The sequence below is a fragment of the Plectropomus leopardus genome, chromosome 9, assembly GCF_026936395.1.
Source record: "Plectropomus leopardus strain MGB_pleo_1.0 chromosome 9, ASM2693639v1, whole genome shotgun sequence".
Classification (NCBI taxonomy): domain Eukaryota; kingdom Metazoa; phylum Chordata; class Actinopteri; order Perciformes; family Serranidae; genus Plectropomus; species Plectropomus leopardus.
Window position 1 is genome coordinate 36,117,939 of NC_142184.1, and position 17,012 is coordinate 36,134,950.

General features: G+C 40.2%; 1 protein-coding gene across 1 annotated transcript; it reads right to left on the minus strand.

The window, feature by feature from the left end:
* Positions 1-3,966: 3,966 nt before the first annotated feature.
* LOC121946969 (putative glutamate receptor) lies at positions 3,967-16,083 on the minus strand. The gene is made up of 10 exons (XM_042491819.2): positions 15,928-16,083; positions 15,135-15,210; positions 11,998-12,029; positions 10,281-10,460; positions 9,496-9,713; positions 7,870-7,967; positions 6,893-7,110; positions 6,517-6,736; positions 5,440-5,690; positions 3,967-4,681 (listed from the first exon to the last, which is right to left on the minus strand). The coding sequence occupies exons 2-10, from the start codon at positions 15,196-15,198 to the stop codon at positions 4,583-4,585; spliced, it is 1,380 nt and encodes a 459-aa protein (XP_042347753.1). The 5' UTR covers positions 15,199-15,210; positions 15,928-16,083; the 3' UTR covers positions 3,967-4,582.
* Between the last annotated feature and the right edge of the window lie 929 nt (positions 16,084-17,012).

The following is a 17,012-nucleotide window of genomic DNA, read 5'->3' on the forward strand; positions in this document are numbered from 1 at the left end:
GAGTGAGGGGTTTGATTCTGTGCAAGTCAGTCTGTGAAAATCTGTCAGGCCGTGATTCTCTGCAGTGCGGGGGATGGCTTCCTCTAGCTGACGATGGTCGGTACGACATCACACATTGGGCTTCAGGGGTGCTAACTTCTCATATCCATGGTGTTATATCTGATTTAGACTCACTGATACATGGCTTATTCCCAGTCCTGCGTTAAACATATGCCACATATTCCTTACCATTATTGATGCCTCATCCCTGGGGATGTTGGTTAAGATAATGTGAAATTGTAAAGAGTAGTGATACAAGCAGTATTCCGCTTTTGTTGTAAATAGCACAATAGACTACAAGCGATTCAGAAGAATGAACTTAAACATGTTTTTTTCAGATGAAGACACATCTGCTGGGAAGTGAGATAATTACAAGAAAAGTTCAAGCAGCGCACATACCCTAATGTGATAAAAAAGTAGGTGCTGGACCAAGCAAAAATAGATATAAAAGAATAAATAAAGTCTGCACACTAGTGCATGCTCCTGTGAAAAGGTATTCAATAACCTCCACACGTGATCTTTCGGGCATTAGCCTGAGGCCTGAGGATATACTAGTTAAACTTTTAAGTACTAAAGAATTGTAAAGACCTGTAAAGCTGATTGTTAATATGAACTTATTGTGGCAGTCATTATGTGCCTTTCACTTCATGCAATCTCTCTGAGCCATTGTGGCAGTGCTGCATAATTTGACAGCCCTCAAATCTGCCCTCTCTATTTCACAACTCATTTATAACTTTGTGTGACACAGATTGTGGTCATCAAAAAATAAACAAACAAAAAATTTAAAATATGAATAAGTAAGAAAGTTTAGTTCAGGGGTGTCCAAACTTCTTAAAATGGAGTGTAGATTAGATAATGCTAAAATACACTTACAAACACAGCTGTTTCATCTTTCACCGGAAATACTACTCAATGTGAATACAATTAGTAACAGTCCAAAAACCAAATATTTGATGTTCAAACTGATAAACTATCTATAATCTGTAATATCATCAAAAGATTCAGAGGACCTGGATAAATCTCTGCAACTAAGCGACAAGGCTAAAAACCAACAATGAATGGCCATGACCTTTTACTCCTAAAGCTGCATTGCATTAAATACCAACCTGACTGTACAAAGAATATTACAACATGGACTTGGGGACACTTTGGAAAACCACCGACAGTAAACGCAGTTTATCACTGCATATACAAAATAATTACAGCTTTAATTCAGGCAGGCCACGGTGTCAAGTGCTGCTATTGTTGATATCAGCTAAGACCATGCAAGCCTCATTAGCCAATGGCCAGCTGATTCACCTCTAAGCATCTGATTTGCTAACTCACTCGCGCCGCTTATTTAAACTGCTCTGCCTGCCTGCTCTTCCCTGTTCCCTCTGCATGCCGCTTTTGCTGTGGTCTGAGGAGTCCATCTAGATTGTTACCAGCTCAAAGTTAAAAGCCAGAATCTACGATGATATAGGGGGTGTTAGTTCCCATGGCATCATGGGTCACTTCACATCTGTGAAGGAACCATGACTGCTGAACAGTAGATACAGGTTTTGGAGCAAATTATGCTGCCATCCAGAGTGTATCTTTTTCAGGAACACATTCTGTAGTTGTTCCAACAGCGTGGCTTCGTAGTAAAAGGGTCCAGGTACTAGACTGACCTGCCTGCAGTCTAGACTTGTCTTCCACTGAACATGTGTGAAGCACAAAATATGACAACAGAGACCCCGGACTGTTGAGCAACTGAAGTTGTGTATCAAGTAAGAATGGGAAAGAATTCCACATTCAAATCTTCAACAATTAGTGTCTTCAGTTCACAGACACTTACAGTATAAGGTAGAAGGTAGATGTTTTATAATTTGTCATTGATCCCACTGTCAGTGTAACAGTCCTTAAGTATTTTTATTGCTATACTTTGAATATTATGATGGATTCTTATTTTGTTTTTACAGTCTATCCCACATTTCAAAAAGGCAGCATTTCTCGTGCCAATTTCCCAAAAAAAAAACATTACAGTAGAGATTTTTTTTGTATTAGACTCTATTAGACTATAGCTATATATGTATAGCACTGACTCCAATAGTTATTAAGAGTAAATACAAAATAACACTAAATCCACTGACGAGGAGAGCCTTCTTCAAAAAGGCATACTTCACTTTTTTCTCAGTTTAGTGGCAAGTATTATTTCTGTAATATTCATTTTCACAAAAATGTTTATATATTGTTAGTATTAGTTTTATTAGTACAAGTTTACCTATCCATTTTCAAAGATACAAAGGAATTATTTGTGGAAAAGAAACACTCATTAGGTGAGAGAACAGGGATAGACAGTCTCACTGCAGTGTATGGAGGTCACCTTTTTGAGAGATAGATGTCGATCAAAGATTTAGGTCACCTCTTGGCAAGTTCTTTAAAAAATTATTTTAAAAAAGTACATTTGCAGTAATATTGTGAAAGTAGACCTCAGAAGTAAATTTTCATTTCTATTTTTGTTTTACCAAAATGACCACAAATAGAAGTCCGCACTTTGATAGTGTAGCATGATAATCCCCTGTTGGTAAGTGTCTGACCGCACACACGCACGTGCGCGCACACACACACACACACTCCAACATTACTAAGCTTTTCCTGGTTTAAAAAAGTCTCACGATGAACGCAGAGTGAGCCACATCCGGGCAAGTAGGCACTGAGTGAAGCAACAGACTGCTTGCAGCTCTACAGTGAAATTAAATTTTACCCATTTTAAATAGGCTAGTTTAAGAAATTAAAAAATACAAAGTCATGTTCACATGTGGGAGGTTGGGTGGAAATTATTGTCCAAAATTATGTCCAAATCAAGCACTTAAGTACTCTTGCCATGGTTGCCTTCCCTTAATAGATAGTTTAGCCTTTAGGCCTACGTGTGAGGGTAACAACTTCCATCAGACGAGCCTACTTCTGGTATTATGCAATATTATGCAATATTATTTTTTGTAGCATTTACAGATAGTGGCTTTACATTAAACCGTACACTGTATATAAAGATAGATGATGCATCTCCACTTACCCGGAATGTACAAAGATGAAGCCAAAATATCCTGGATCCAACCCCTGTCATCTCATGCTGGAGACATCATTTAGAGCCAGAGTCTGTGCAGTTGTGATTTCCACCCAAACACCAGTTCAGCCAATTGTGAGCCACACCACTGATCGCAACTAAACCAGCTGAAACGAACAGCTGTCAGTCATGACATCAAATCCTATTTTAATAGCATCAATTAATTAATTAAAAAACTTATCAGGAACAACACTTGAACAAACACCAGGGTGATAAGAACTACCCTAAATGACTGAAGCCAGTCTTTGGTAAAAAATCTGTTAGTATGTACTTTGAGTTTTGAGTTTGTTCCAATGTCACATTCCTTAACATGGAGGAGGTGGGTGATGCGACCTTCACTGCAGCTAGTCACTAGGGGGTGATGGAGATATTTTTGGCCTCACTTTTGGGAAGTTGTTATTTTGTCCATCATGTATGTCCATATATAAATAGTCTCAGGCCCATCTTATTCCAAACTCATCAAATATGTCCACTCTGTCAGCACCATGCGCATTTGTTGACATCCTGGTAGCGATATCCCAAAGCGTAAAAAGCTGACACAGCCGGATACCTTGAATTAAATAGACATGGAAGGTCACTGACAAAGTGGTACCATGTGATGAGAATGTGTTGATAGTCTTTGGCTACACCCCTACCACCTAGTCTCTAACTGTGTGTGTGTTTGATGCTGTTAGTCTTACATTGTGTTTATCAAAGTTGGTTGATAATTTAATATTGATAATATTTTGTGGCAGGAATTTTTTGATATTGTTATTTTTGATAATGTTTTTCGCACTGCAAAATCAAACTTCACCATGAACAGTTAAGTTGTATTTTATATTATGAAACAAACTAGACAACACTTGGGATATTGGGTAATTTATTTGGAAAGCACAAGAAAATAGCAACTATAACAGTTCAACAAGAAATATAATGTAAGTAGTAGGGGGTGGGATGAGGATGTCTGATAACATAACACTACCAACAACACTATACAGGAAATTAGTCAGAGTAATTTTTTTCAGTTTGATGCTCTAGGTCTCTCAGTCTGACACTTAATACCCTGTAGCTACTAGTTGATGTGTCCAATGTGGTCACTAAACTTTCCTGAAAGTAAATTTGCAAGTCTGAGGATAGTGATGGAACGTCGCACCCTACTCTCCATGCTATTAGCTCCTAATTATTACCCTCCTTTGTTGGATTTGTTAGGTACAGGTAAGGGGAGTGGATTGGTTAGGGTTAGGATGGGAATGCCAGGGTAAGCTAATCAGAGGCAGAGTAAAGCAGAGTAAGGCGGGCCATTCTATCTCTGTTCTAGGATTCGCAAATTTGCCTCCAAGAAGAGTACGAAACACACTGACCGACCATACAACACATGCTGTAACTACGGAAAGACAGAAAGTTAGTGTGTTTGATGAAACGGGGCGGAGGCTCTCAGTATTTTCTATCTTTTCAAAAGCTAACATGTAAATATTTCCCTTAGGCTTTGCTTTTGTCCGGCCCGTCTTGCTCAGAACTCTCTCCTTTGCTGCTAAATCGCTGGTTTAGCTCTGATGTCAGCACTGAGCAGCAAGACTTCTGTGAATGAAAGAAAAAAACAACATGAAGTTTAAGCTTGGGTGGTATTAAGGTATTACAGTATACCAGCATATTTAGAATTCCAATGGTACATTTTTTAATACCCCTATAAATACAGGTGCTGCTCTTTCTATTAAATTTACTGTACGTGGTGCACAGCACGCACCACCAGAGCTCAGTCTCTGCTCTTTACTGGTGGAACAGACAGATAAGCTGACGCATAGTGGTGGAGGAATAGATTACAGGACTGTAAACAACCTGCGGCCAACAACGCAGAGAGAGTGTGGGGAAAAACGTCATGATCTTATATCTAACGTGAATTAAGGATTTATTTAGACCAAACGAGATGATGATTGTTGGAACAGTAGACTATCTAGCTAGATTATTAGGAAGAGACAAAGTAGTATTTTAAGCAAAATGCTAATGTTGTTGCTAACAATGTCAGTGCTAACATGCTAATGTTTAACAGGTATAATGTTTAATATCATAGTTTAGAGTGTTAGCATGCTTATGTGCTAAGCACTCAACGAAAAAAATGAATCAAATTCAATTTTAAAAAATTGACCACATGGTGGGGCTAGAGGAAAGGTCAGAGGATCATCAAAATTGCGAGCATTCATCCTCTGGGCACCATGGATATTTGTACTAAATTTTACCATTAAATAGCTGTTGAGGGATTTTAATAAAAGCCTAAATGTCAACCTGTTGGTATGCTATAGGGACTCACCACAGTCCCACTGAGTGTTACTCTTCCATACCTTGCCATCCTTCGCTTGGTTGCGGGCCCTGGATAAGAGCTCCAACAGGGCTAGCAGGAGCCCGACAGCCAGCCCCAGGCCCAGAAGGAGGAAGAGGCCCTGCAGGTCGTGGGCGTGCAGGGCCTTAGAGGTATGAGCCCCATCAGCGCCCGGGCAGCTGCTGGCCCACCACTTGTCCCGCAGATACGTCAGCCTGCCGGACTCACTGAGGGTCAGAATGGCCCTGGTTAGGTTTTTGATCAGCGGGGAACCTGGTGAAGCAAAGACAGGTGATGTGATGGAAGACAGAGGCTGATGAGCATCTCACTCCAACCATCAGCCTGCTTCATTTTTCTGGCTTCCAACACATGTTGGATCAGGGTCAAAAGGTTTCTTCGCAAGGTCTTTACTTAAGGGGTTTAAATATAGCCTTGATGTTACACACCTTTGCATCCTTCATCAGCAGGGCACCTAGCTACTAATTCATTTTAAGTTATTTTTAATTACTAATTGGCCTATCTGTGAAGTTTGTGGATATGTAGCACCTAAATTTGTCCATAAAAAAAGATTCCTAAATTATTTCTAACTTATTCTGTTACTTTTAACCCTTTGAAACCTCAGCAAATTTTCCTGATTTCTTTTAAGAATATAAGAAAAAAGTCACTGAGGTGACCCAAAATATCATCAAAGTTTGCAAGAAAAAATTCTGAAAATTAGCACACAAGAAAGTTTTAAAAAAATAAATACATGTACCTAAAATGCTCAAATAAATTATTGAATAACTATGTAATTATAATAATTAAAACAATTAAAACAACTGAATTTATTAAACTGACAACTGATGGGACTATGTCCTTTGTAAATCTGTAGTCTCGATGGGATGAATTGAAGAAATGGGATAATGGAGCACATTGTCAGAAAGCCTTTTCTCAAGGGCATTTCTGGTTGTTTCATTCTGTTGTTTTACACTGATTTTGTGACTGCGGTTGCTGTCTGAAGAATGTAAAAAGAGAGGCTGAGAGGGAAGTTTAAACCCTGTTTTGACAGGCTGCAACATCTGTCAGAAGAAAAATCTCCTGACAGGTCTGAATGGCTCACCCAGAGGTGCTGCGATGCTGTAGGCTCTCATAGCGATGACTTCCTGTGAACGGCACAGATTGCAATAGCGAGCTACTGCCAAGTCCAAGGACACAGCTTCACCGATGAAGGCAAAGTTCCCCTCCTGGGAGCGGCGAACGCCCTCCTGAGTGCTGGAAACGAAGCTCTTCTTACGCTCCATGTGCTGGTAGATACGCTGGTGCAGAGGGTTGGTGGAATGCTGGGTAGCAAAACAATGCAAAATAGAAAAAAACATGTTAATCATCTCACATGCTCAGCGCTATATTCTGAGCATGCAGGAGAATATGTTTTTCCATTCAATTCTATGAGCCTGTCTCTGACATTATGAATCAGCTGTAATGATTGATGAATGTGCCTTAAAGAAGAGCATGGTGGATCCAGCCTCCAAGGTGCCATAGTCAATCACATCCTGGTTGGCAAGGTCCTCGAAACTCTCGATGGAGACGTGTTTGTGGTTGGAGTGCAGCATGGAGCTGAAGTTGCTGAAGTAGCTGGCCAGGAGCAGCACAGCAAACAGCCACCAGATGGCGCTGACCAGACGTCCAGATAGGGCTTTGGGGTGAGGACCGGCACCTGAGCGGACAGAGACAGCAGCTGAGTGGCTGCAGTGCTGCAGTTTGGCTGCAAAGCCACTCACACACTTTAACCCTTTGATTTTTCTTGTGCTGCATATAGACACCCTTTACAAGCTGTTTAACCCTTTGACACCTGAGCAAATTGGTTTGGTTTCTTTCAAAATCATGGAGGAAAAGGTAATGCACAGGAAAAAGAGAAGATAAAGAAAAATAGAAAAATTGTCCATAATTATTAATAATTATTTAATTTATATATTTCAAATTATTTTACAGGGAAAAAATCTATATCTATATGTATCTATCTATCTATCCAGCTCTCTCTCTCTCTCTCTCTCTCTCTCTCTCTCTCTCTCTATATATATATATATATATATATATATATAATATTTATAGGATGTTGTTACCAGAATGATACATCCTCGGTTGTGTACCACGTACGACTTCATCGGGTGTTTCGGCCTTTTATCACAAGGCACCCTCAGCCGAGGCGGCCCACCCAGGCTGATCAGGCCTGGGTGGGCCCAGGTAGGATCTCTCCTAGAGAATAAGCTTTTACTTCAGTGCTGTACATTCTAACCATAGAAAATAAAATGCTGATTGTGACTATCCTTCATACTGGTAAATTATTTTTCTGTTGTTGTTTTCTGTTTTTCTGTAACAGTAAGGTTGAAGTGCAGCACATTTATTGTGAGAGCATAAAGTGCCAGTGTGTGTTTCTGTGTGTGCATGTGTGTGTGGTCCCGTTTAGCCGTGGTACCTTGCAGGGTGAGCGCTCCTGTGATGTACCAGAAGCTGTGCAGCAGAGTGAAGCTGTGTTCCTCTGTGTGCGGCTCCGCCCATTCAGTGGGACTGATCCTGCAGGGGGAAAAAAGCCTGAGAAGATGCAGTTTTCTTTGGATATTTACAACTGAGGCATTTAATTAATTCACTTGTAAAGTCTGCAGAGGACACCTCCATCTACAGTGAGGCAGAAAAGTTCATCCATTGAGCAGAAGGGTCTAAATCGCGTAATATCCCTTTTCGACTTAATACTTTACTGTCATGATAAAAATAACACAACCAAATTCTCATGAATCTGGAAGCCTGGCCGAGGTAATGAATGCCATGAAGAGGACTGGTAGGAGGCAGTACATCTAGTTCAGTCAACCTACACTTGCAGTAGGCTTGCAGAAATTAAAATATAAAACATTACATAGGCTCTATATAGATTTCTCAAACTGTCTTTTCCATTTACTGAAAGTGCAAAATAGACCTTGGGACTCATTTCCACTACTTTTTGGAGTGCAATCTGATTTCTAGATACTGAAGTCACATACCTTATGAGTTGTGTTACCTCTTTACGGCAACAAAAAGAAAAGATCCAGGGCTATTCTTACAGGGTTTGTCTTTTAGCCATTATAAATTACTGGACAAACTTTTGCTCCTTTCGTGCAAATGCATATTGTTAAAGTGGATTAAAGATCCTCCGTCCACAGTGACAGTCTGGTACAGAGAGATTTTCAGTGTCTTACCTCATGAAAGAATGAGTGCTGTCCTTACAGATGATAGGACTAATTTCTTAAGATTTGGAGCCCTTTCCTAAATTATTTACTCTCTGCACTCAAACAGACTCTGTCACAAGGTCGATACCTTTTATAGTGGAAGCAAAGTAGTGTCACATGAGATTTTCTAATACCTTTCTCCTAATACATCCTTGACCATCATCTGCCATCTCTGATGGCAGATGATGGTCATCTGCCTTACATTGTCCTCCTCAGTCAGAGGACAATGTAAGAAAAAGAAAAAACAAAGCAAACAAGACGTGGAAAAAGTGCTCTAAAAATTATAATAATTCTGTAAAATAATTCAAAATATGTAAATAATGATAATTATAATGTAGTTTTTCCCTAGCCTTTTTCTGATTTCCCCAGACATTTTTTGTTGAGTTTGAGGAACATTTCTTACCAAGTTGCTTTTCTTCATGTGTTTAAAATGAAAGTGCACAACACCTGTGAAGGGCCTCTGACAGCAGCATAAGAAAAATGATGTAGCTCCAAAAAGCAAACTTTTTTCTTTTTTGTTTTTAACAATATTGCAATGTACGATATGACATTATTGATCAAATAATATTATTATTATATGAGTCTGCAAATTTTATGATATTATTCTTCAGGTTATTACATAATTAGGCTTTATAACTTAAGATTATGTGCAAATTTTATTGCAGTTTCAGGTGTTTTTACATTTTCATTAAATGTATTTATTTTTGAGTGATACAAGCCTTTTTCTTGTCTGTAATTATAGGATGGTGAGGACGTGTTCTGGTGGCTCCAGCTACAGTTTCTGTAGAAAGCTGTGATATCAGCCAACAGCTGAGTGGAGACATTCTGCAGTTGTCACTAACCTGCCCACCAGGAAAATGCAGAGCCCAGTCAGCAGGAACGCCACGAGGATGCCCACCCACATGTCCGTGGAGAAAGGTGACAGCAGGCTGAAGCTGCTCTCCTCTGCGTCTTTACGCAGGATGAAGCCGATTCCTGTCTGCATAAAGGGGGTGCTCATGTCCACATACTGCTCTCTGACTGCAGTGAGGGTCAGCGGGGCCACGGCCAGGTCAGCCTCCTGATGGAGGGCAGAGGCACACACACTCACATTCACATGTACAGGAGCTCATGTGGTGACACAGGACAAAGTGATAAGCAACATGGAGTTTTGAACATCACTCATATGATGCAGGGTTTGTTAGTAGCTGGTGTGATGTCATTTCTGATGTGACAGTTGGCATCCTAAACACTGCATGTAACAAAAAACAAAACTTCTTATGAAATTGTATTCAGTTTTTGTTTCGCTGCCCTGTGTACAATGACTTGAGAAATGTACTTTTTACTAAAATGTCGTCAATTTATGCCGATTTCTTTTGGTTGAATGAACATGAACTTGAGTTGTCCTTCAGGAAGGGAACCTTTTTTGTTGCGAATGTCCTTGCTCAAGCTTGGAAAAGAAGGCAGAATATTTTGTTTAAGACCAAGTGGTAAAATAATCTGTAATCTTTGCAATGAAATTAAATGTAATGAATTGTTAGACTACTGCAGCTGTAATTTTGGTGTCTTATAAACCCATGAGGGCTGGGCACACCGTGTGCATGACACGAAATAAAAGAAATCAATAAGTCAATCATGTATGACTCACCCCCCTGATGACTTCACCAATCATGCCGTTCCAGTTGCCGCTGGGGTCCATGGTTCCATATTTGCTGTCTTTCACCAGGTGCAGTTTGTAGGTGAAGCCCAGCTTCTTGGAGAGCTCAGAGATGAGATCGATGCAGTAGCCCTCCAGCTCGGAGCCTCTGCTCATGGTGTAGGGGTCCTCCTGAGGTGAGAACAATAGACAACCTCATGTTAATGCGGAATGAACGCTGTGTGTGTGTGTGGGTTGTGTGTGTGTGTGTGGGGGGGGTCACTTTTAAGGTGATTTTTTAAAATTTGTGTACAGTGCAAAGCATGGAGAAATCTGATATGAAAGACTGTTCAAAAATTACTGTAGGAGGGTTTCCATTACAGATTTGTGCAAAATGTAAGCAGTATTTTCAAAATGTCAAAGAAACACAATTGCGAGATGACTGTTTCCATTGAGTGGTGTTCTGTGACTTCTCCATCATTATTTCCAATCTAAGGCCACGTAGGTGTGTCATGGAACCATAATGGAAAGGCGAGCCCCTTATACGTGGGAGCAGCCACATATGCGGGATTTCTTGGAGGCAATAGTCCATGATTTCACTGAGGTGACACAATGTACAAACATTAAACATTGCCATTGGTGACTGCTATCTTATTTTCAAGAGGCGAATGACAGACAACAAGGTGAATATCATTCCAAAACAGATGACCAAAACATGTCACTGTCCAACACGTTCTCAACCTAAGTCGTCACATATCACTGCTTTGTCAGTGTACTTTTGCATCTATATATTACACTCTCCGTATCCACTTGCATCTGCTGGTGACGTTCCGGGATGCCGCAACCAATATGTCAATAAAAACACGTGGTGGGATTAGGCAACAAAAGCACATGGTTAGTTTAGGCTACAGAAGTGTGTGGTCAAATTTGAGAAAAAAAACCAAAACATAATACTTTGGCTCATAAATCATGTGGGAAGGGAACACCGAGCTCCTCGGTGGAAGTCCAGGGTTTGTTGGACCTATTTACTACCCCTACTGCCTGCTCCATAACGACCCTCTGGCATATATTATGTTGTTACTGGCAGCTTTTCAAATTGACACTGTCCAGCGGCATACCATTCTGCAACAACAGGTTCTGTCCGTCCGCATTATCAGCTGATGCTGCCCATCTGTCTATAATACAGCTGCACTAGGTGCCTTTTGCCCAAACAGTGGAATTTCATAACACCATACGTTCCAGCCACATTAGAAACGGATACTATCCAGCCGGATATCATACTGCCTGAAAGGTGGCTTTTGGCATCTATATCTTATGTCAGAATCACTGGCAATATAGCAGTATTTGAAGACTTCAGAATGAGAATGGGTTGCACTATCAGATGCTGAACTTCTTGACAAAGTATCAGTATTTGACGACCTGGGAATGAGAACAGTTGTTCACACACTGGTGTTCACCTGCTCATCAGATTAACATCCACATGCATCCTGTCTGATTGTCTGCACATATTCTTTTTATCTTTGGTAATGTCACCACTTTGCATGATCTCTAATTTGGTGATTACACTTAGATGATAGCAAAACTGATAGCAATGATGGCCACTCTTCTTGTAATGAACCAGAGCTCGCCTGCTCACAGTGTTGGTTGAATAGAGTTAATATGCTTCACAGATACACATACTCACTGCCACCTTGGCATTCTAGTGTAGAGAGGCACAGAGAGAGAATACCTTTATAGTGGTGATGGATAACTCCTTGGCATCTAGAATGAAAAAAAAGGAGCACAATAAATGTTGGATTCCTGTAATGAACCAAGTCAACATGATCAAGCATGAGTAGCAGCACCAAGATGAGAGGATTTAGTCTGAGCCAGTTCTCTGGCTGATTAAGGGTTTGGTTTCATGTCTACAAGCTTATGTGCAGAGCGCCTTCTGAAAGCTTAATGAGGCGTATTGTTGTTTTGAATCCCCTTCGTGTGTTTTTCTCTCAGCCACAGCAGTAAATAAGCCAAACAGCCACTGGAGGACAATGAGCGTCTTGTTGTCAGTTGTTTTTCAGGAGACCTGAGAAAAGGGCTCCATACTGAGGGGACAGTTGCAGCGAGTTAAACGAGGGGGTAACTGCACTTCTGAGGGGGGATCAAAGAGGGGACCCATCTTTAAGGATGTGTTTCGCTGTTGTTCCTCGACCCCCTATCCAGCATGTAATCCAAGCAGGGGCTGAACCCCCCTCTCCCCAGCCCCGACATTACCCATAACACTCTGAGTTGTTTTCTTTTTGCTGTAACTGTGACCAATGGCATTCGCAGCATGTCCAGCAGGCCCCAACATGCCCTGCCAGGGTCAGTCAGAGAAGGCGGTGGGGGGCATGAAGCGGAGGTGCCAGGGGTGCAAGTTCCTCATAATTGCATGCGACGACAAAAGCAGGCCTGGTTGGGTCATATTAAGCCTATGACACCCCATCAGCCTCCTCTAGAGAAGATGGCAGGACCTAGGATGTGCGGAGATGCCTGTCAGTGCACCGCCTGCCTGCAGAGTCCCCCCCCAACACGGTTAATTGATTTATCACAGTGCTTTCTGGGCCACAGCAAGGCAGCAGCCCCTCCACTGGTGAGAAATGGGATGCTCCCTCCCTGCTTTGATGGGTCTCCAGCAGTCCAGCAGGGTCAGCCGGCTCAGAGTCAAATAGTGAGGAGTGATTTGAGAGCGTGACCCAGTCTCAGAGGTCAGCCAGAGCCCGCTGACTCTGAGCTGCCCTACAGTTTGCAGAACTGTCTGCAGAGTTTGCACGGCTGCTCTCGAGGAGGATATGATCTGGTCACAGTCACTCATCGGCTGAGTGAAACAATTGGAAGCATAAAGCACCTTGCAGCGCAAAGCGGCTGTCCAGATTATAAACTGTAAGAACTATAAGAAATGTGTAACAGACACAAAACTGGCTTAAAAATCATTTGAGTTTAAATATAAGCATAAATGTGCAGGCTTTACCTGGTGCAGATTTTTTTTGCCCCAGATGGTGAAGGCATACTCTGCCTCAGATTGGCTAATTCTGATATTCTTACTCTAATCCTAACCAATCACACTCTTAATGCCTAAATCTAACCTCCGTAACTTTATCCTACCTAACTTACTTCACCTTAACTTAATTTAACCTTAACTTAACCTCAATAACTTTACCTACCTTAACTTAACCTCTGTGAACTTTCATACCTAAATTCATCCCATTTAACTTACATAACCTAAACCTAACCTCCGTAACTAAACTTGCCTAAACCTAACCTACATAATTTACGTACCAAAATTTATGCTACGTAATTTAGCTCACTTTAACTTAACCTTCGGATCTGTACTTACCTTAACCTAACCTTCGTAAATGTATTTACCGTAACCTAACCTTTGTAACTTTACTCACTTAAACCTTACCTCTGTGACTTTGCTCACCTAAATTTATCTTACAGATTTTTTCTGACCTAAACGTAACCTCCGTGAATTTTCTTACCTAAAGTTATCCCATGCAACTTACCTCACCTTAACTTATCCTTTGTATCTTTACTTACCTAAGCCTAACCTTCATAACTTTACTTACCTAAATTTATACTATGTAACTTACCTCACCTTAGCTCAACCTTCATATTTTTACTAACCATAACCCAACCTTCGTAAATTTATATAGCTAAACCTAAACTCTGAAACTTTTCTTACTTAAATCTTACCTCTGTAACTTAGTTTACCTAAATCTGTCCTACATAATGTCCCAGAAATGTTTCTGCAGTTGACCAATAGGAAGTTTCCATTACAGATTTGCTCAAACAAAAATAAGTGATATTTTCGAAATGTTGATAAAACACAATAGTGAGATGCCTGCATTTCCACTGAGTGATATAGGTATTCTCCTCTCCTTTCCAGAAGCATGGCAATAAATGTTCAAAACATTAGCAGCTTTTTTTCTATTGCAGCCACCTAGCTGTCATTATTTCCTGTGGAAGGCGGCGTAGGTGTGTTATGTGAGCGACAAAGGAAATGCAAACCTCTTATACGTGTGGCCATGTTTAAGGGATTTCTGGGAGGTGATAGTCCACAATTTCAGAGGAATTGGGGATTCAAAAATTCCAGATGATCTTCTCAACTTTTGAAGAGTTATATGATGCATTAACACCGCTTGCTGCATCATGCCCGAGAGAGCCAGTTCCTTCTGACAAGCATATAGCCATAGCATCATGTGACCTATAAAAGCCAAAAAAGTTTCCATTGCAGTCCATTTGCAGAAATATGGCTTTTTCTAGTCGCCTGACATACGGCCTCATGTGGGAGTTTTTTTTTTTATGATAAATGGGATTTCTTTTTTTTTTTTTTTAATTGACTTGTTTCCATTAGGTGTATTTTATATTCACAATTTCAATTTGCACAGTTTGGTTAATGGAAACCTGCCTTGTGTTGAGAAAAAAGGGCAATGAGCATCATCATAAAACACCTGAGCATCATAAAATGTGTTTAATGCAGTTGTCATAAACTGTAGAAGGTCTTGATCCTCAGCAGCCTTCAACTACTAACAGATTTTTTTTTTCTGGTATGCCTTTCTGAACACTCTGAGACACAGTTAGAAATAATTACCAGCTAATGATAGCTAATTAACAAAAACAACACTGAACTGTATCAGTAAAAATGTTGGATTCAGCACTGACAGAGGGAGGATCAAGTTGTGGCACGAGGATCATCATGTGCAACTGGTTATATTCATCACATCATATCCCAGGTCAACAGGTGAAAGGCTATTTTCTACCCCTGACAGTCCTAAATGTGATGTATTGATCCAAATGAAATGTGTTCCATCCTGTGTGGCCCTGCCAGGTTGAGTGTGTTAGTCTCACCTGCAGTGATGATCCATGCAGTCAGAGCCGCCACACAGGAGACCAGAGCCATGCCGCCTGCCATGTTGCCACCACCCTGGAAATGACAACCATTCTTTAAACATGAATATTTTTCTCAGTTTCAGAAGTCACCTAACCCAGAGCATCTGGCTTTAACAATAATTCCAGGTATGATTAATTATGTAACATATTTATTGAGTGATAAAAAACCAAGCAAGCATAGAACTCCCAGGCCAGAAAAAAAACAAAACAAAACAAAACATCAGTATCAGGTAATAACATAGCATAAACAAAGTTTCCTATAATACTGATTTTTCATATTTTTATGAGATATTTATTTTCATGTTATAACAAGAAACATTTCTTGTAATAACATTACAGCTACATATGTTGCTACAACATGAAACAAATCACATTATTACATGATACAGGATCACATCATTATGCAAAGTCTTTCATGGTATAACAAGATAAGTACGTATATTGTTATAAAAAGAAAATATCTTTCAGAAAAATGTGAAAACACATTGTCATAAAAAGAGACTTTTTTTGTAATAAGAAAAGTTTCTTGTTATAACAGGAAAACTTGGTTATAACATTAAAATATCTTGCAAAAAAACATGAAAAACACCCTTTTATAACCAGTAACCCCTAATGTTATTACCTGATACCGATCACTTTTTGTTTTGGTCCAAAATTTCCACCATTCCATAGAAAAAACTTTGCAGATAATAGAAAAATTAATAAAATACTGGTACAACTGTCACCGTGTTATATAAAAATAGTTCCTTACCTCAGGTGTGTCAGGTGCAGTGAGAAATAAAACAGCCTTTGTGTGAAGGATGACTGGGAAAATATCTAAGAAAGTCACAAGTCTTGTGCAGTTGGAAGGCTTGTGTGCAGGACGATGTAGTGGGGTTTATATGGGGAGCACAGGGAGGGAGGAGCAAGACCATCAGAAAGAGAAAAACACGGGATTGTTGTTTTGGCAGTAATAAAATCTGAAGGGTGATATCATATTATTGCAGCCAGATGTGTTCAGGCTTGTATGACGGATGTACATTTTGAGGCAAAACTTTTTCTTTCTCTCATCATCCCGACTGATACAAAGACAATAAAATGAATCATGATTTACACTAAACTGCTGTCTTTCTGACTATTCCAGACAATCTGGGGGGCAGTGGGTCTGTTTTTAGACCACTACTTTTAGATTGAAGTGTAATTACAGTTAACAATGAGCTTACAGAAGGATGGATTTGAGTGCTCAGGGAGCCAAGAGGAAATTTTGGTTTAGAGTAGCCCACACACCTCCCTCCTGACTAACTCAGAGGGGCTCAATATTTCCTGTGATGAAGAACATCTGATAATGTAACAAAGAAAACAACATCAGTGGGTCAAATGAATAAATCCTTTGCCCTGGGTCTTCAACAAGCTGTCCACGACCCCTAGTTGTTACAGTTGTTTCTTTTTATTTTCCAAAATTTAAAATCTGTCTAAAATACTCTAACATGAATCCAACATATAATTATAGCTGCTGTGCAGGAATGGGTCTGGGCTGTAGGGGTTAAGTTTAACTGCCTCACGGTTGTACGCCTCCGTGCACCAGTCAAACTGACACCCAAGATTAGCATCACCAGTTCAGTATCTAACCAAATGTCTCACATGTTCCTGAGATATGGTGTTATGGAATGGCCAGAAAAGGTTTTTTGCAGAACATTAGGATGTCACAGTGAAGTTCTTGAAGACTTTTGACCTTTTGGATTTAAAATGACATCATTTCATTATTCTATCCTACTATACATTTGTGTGAAATTTTGTCATAATTAGTCCATGAATTCTTGGACAAGCCATGTTTTAGCCATGTCATAGTGACCTTTG

What these genes read in the sequence shown, in the direction of transcription:
- LOC121946969 (XM_042491819.2), bottom strand. Translation starts at nt 15,198, where the DNA reads ATGGCAGGCGGCATGGCTCTGGTCTCCTGTGTGGCGGCTCTGACTGCA. An exon ending in AGGAGCGCTCACCCTGCAAG is followed by an intron (nt 7,111 to 7,869) that starts GTACCACGGCTA and finishes CTGTCCGCTCAG; the next exon opens with GTGCCGGTCCTCACCCCAAA. An exon ending in CCACCATGCTCTTCTTTAAG is followed by an intron (nt 6,737 to 6,892) that starts GCACATTCATCA and finishes TTTGCTACCCAG; the next exon opens with CATTCCACCAACCCTCTGCA.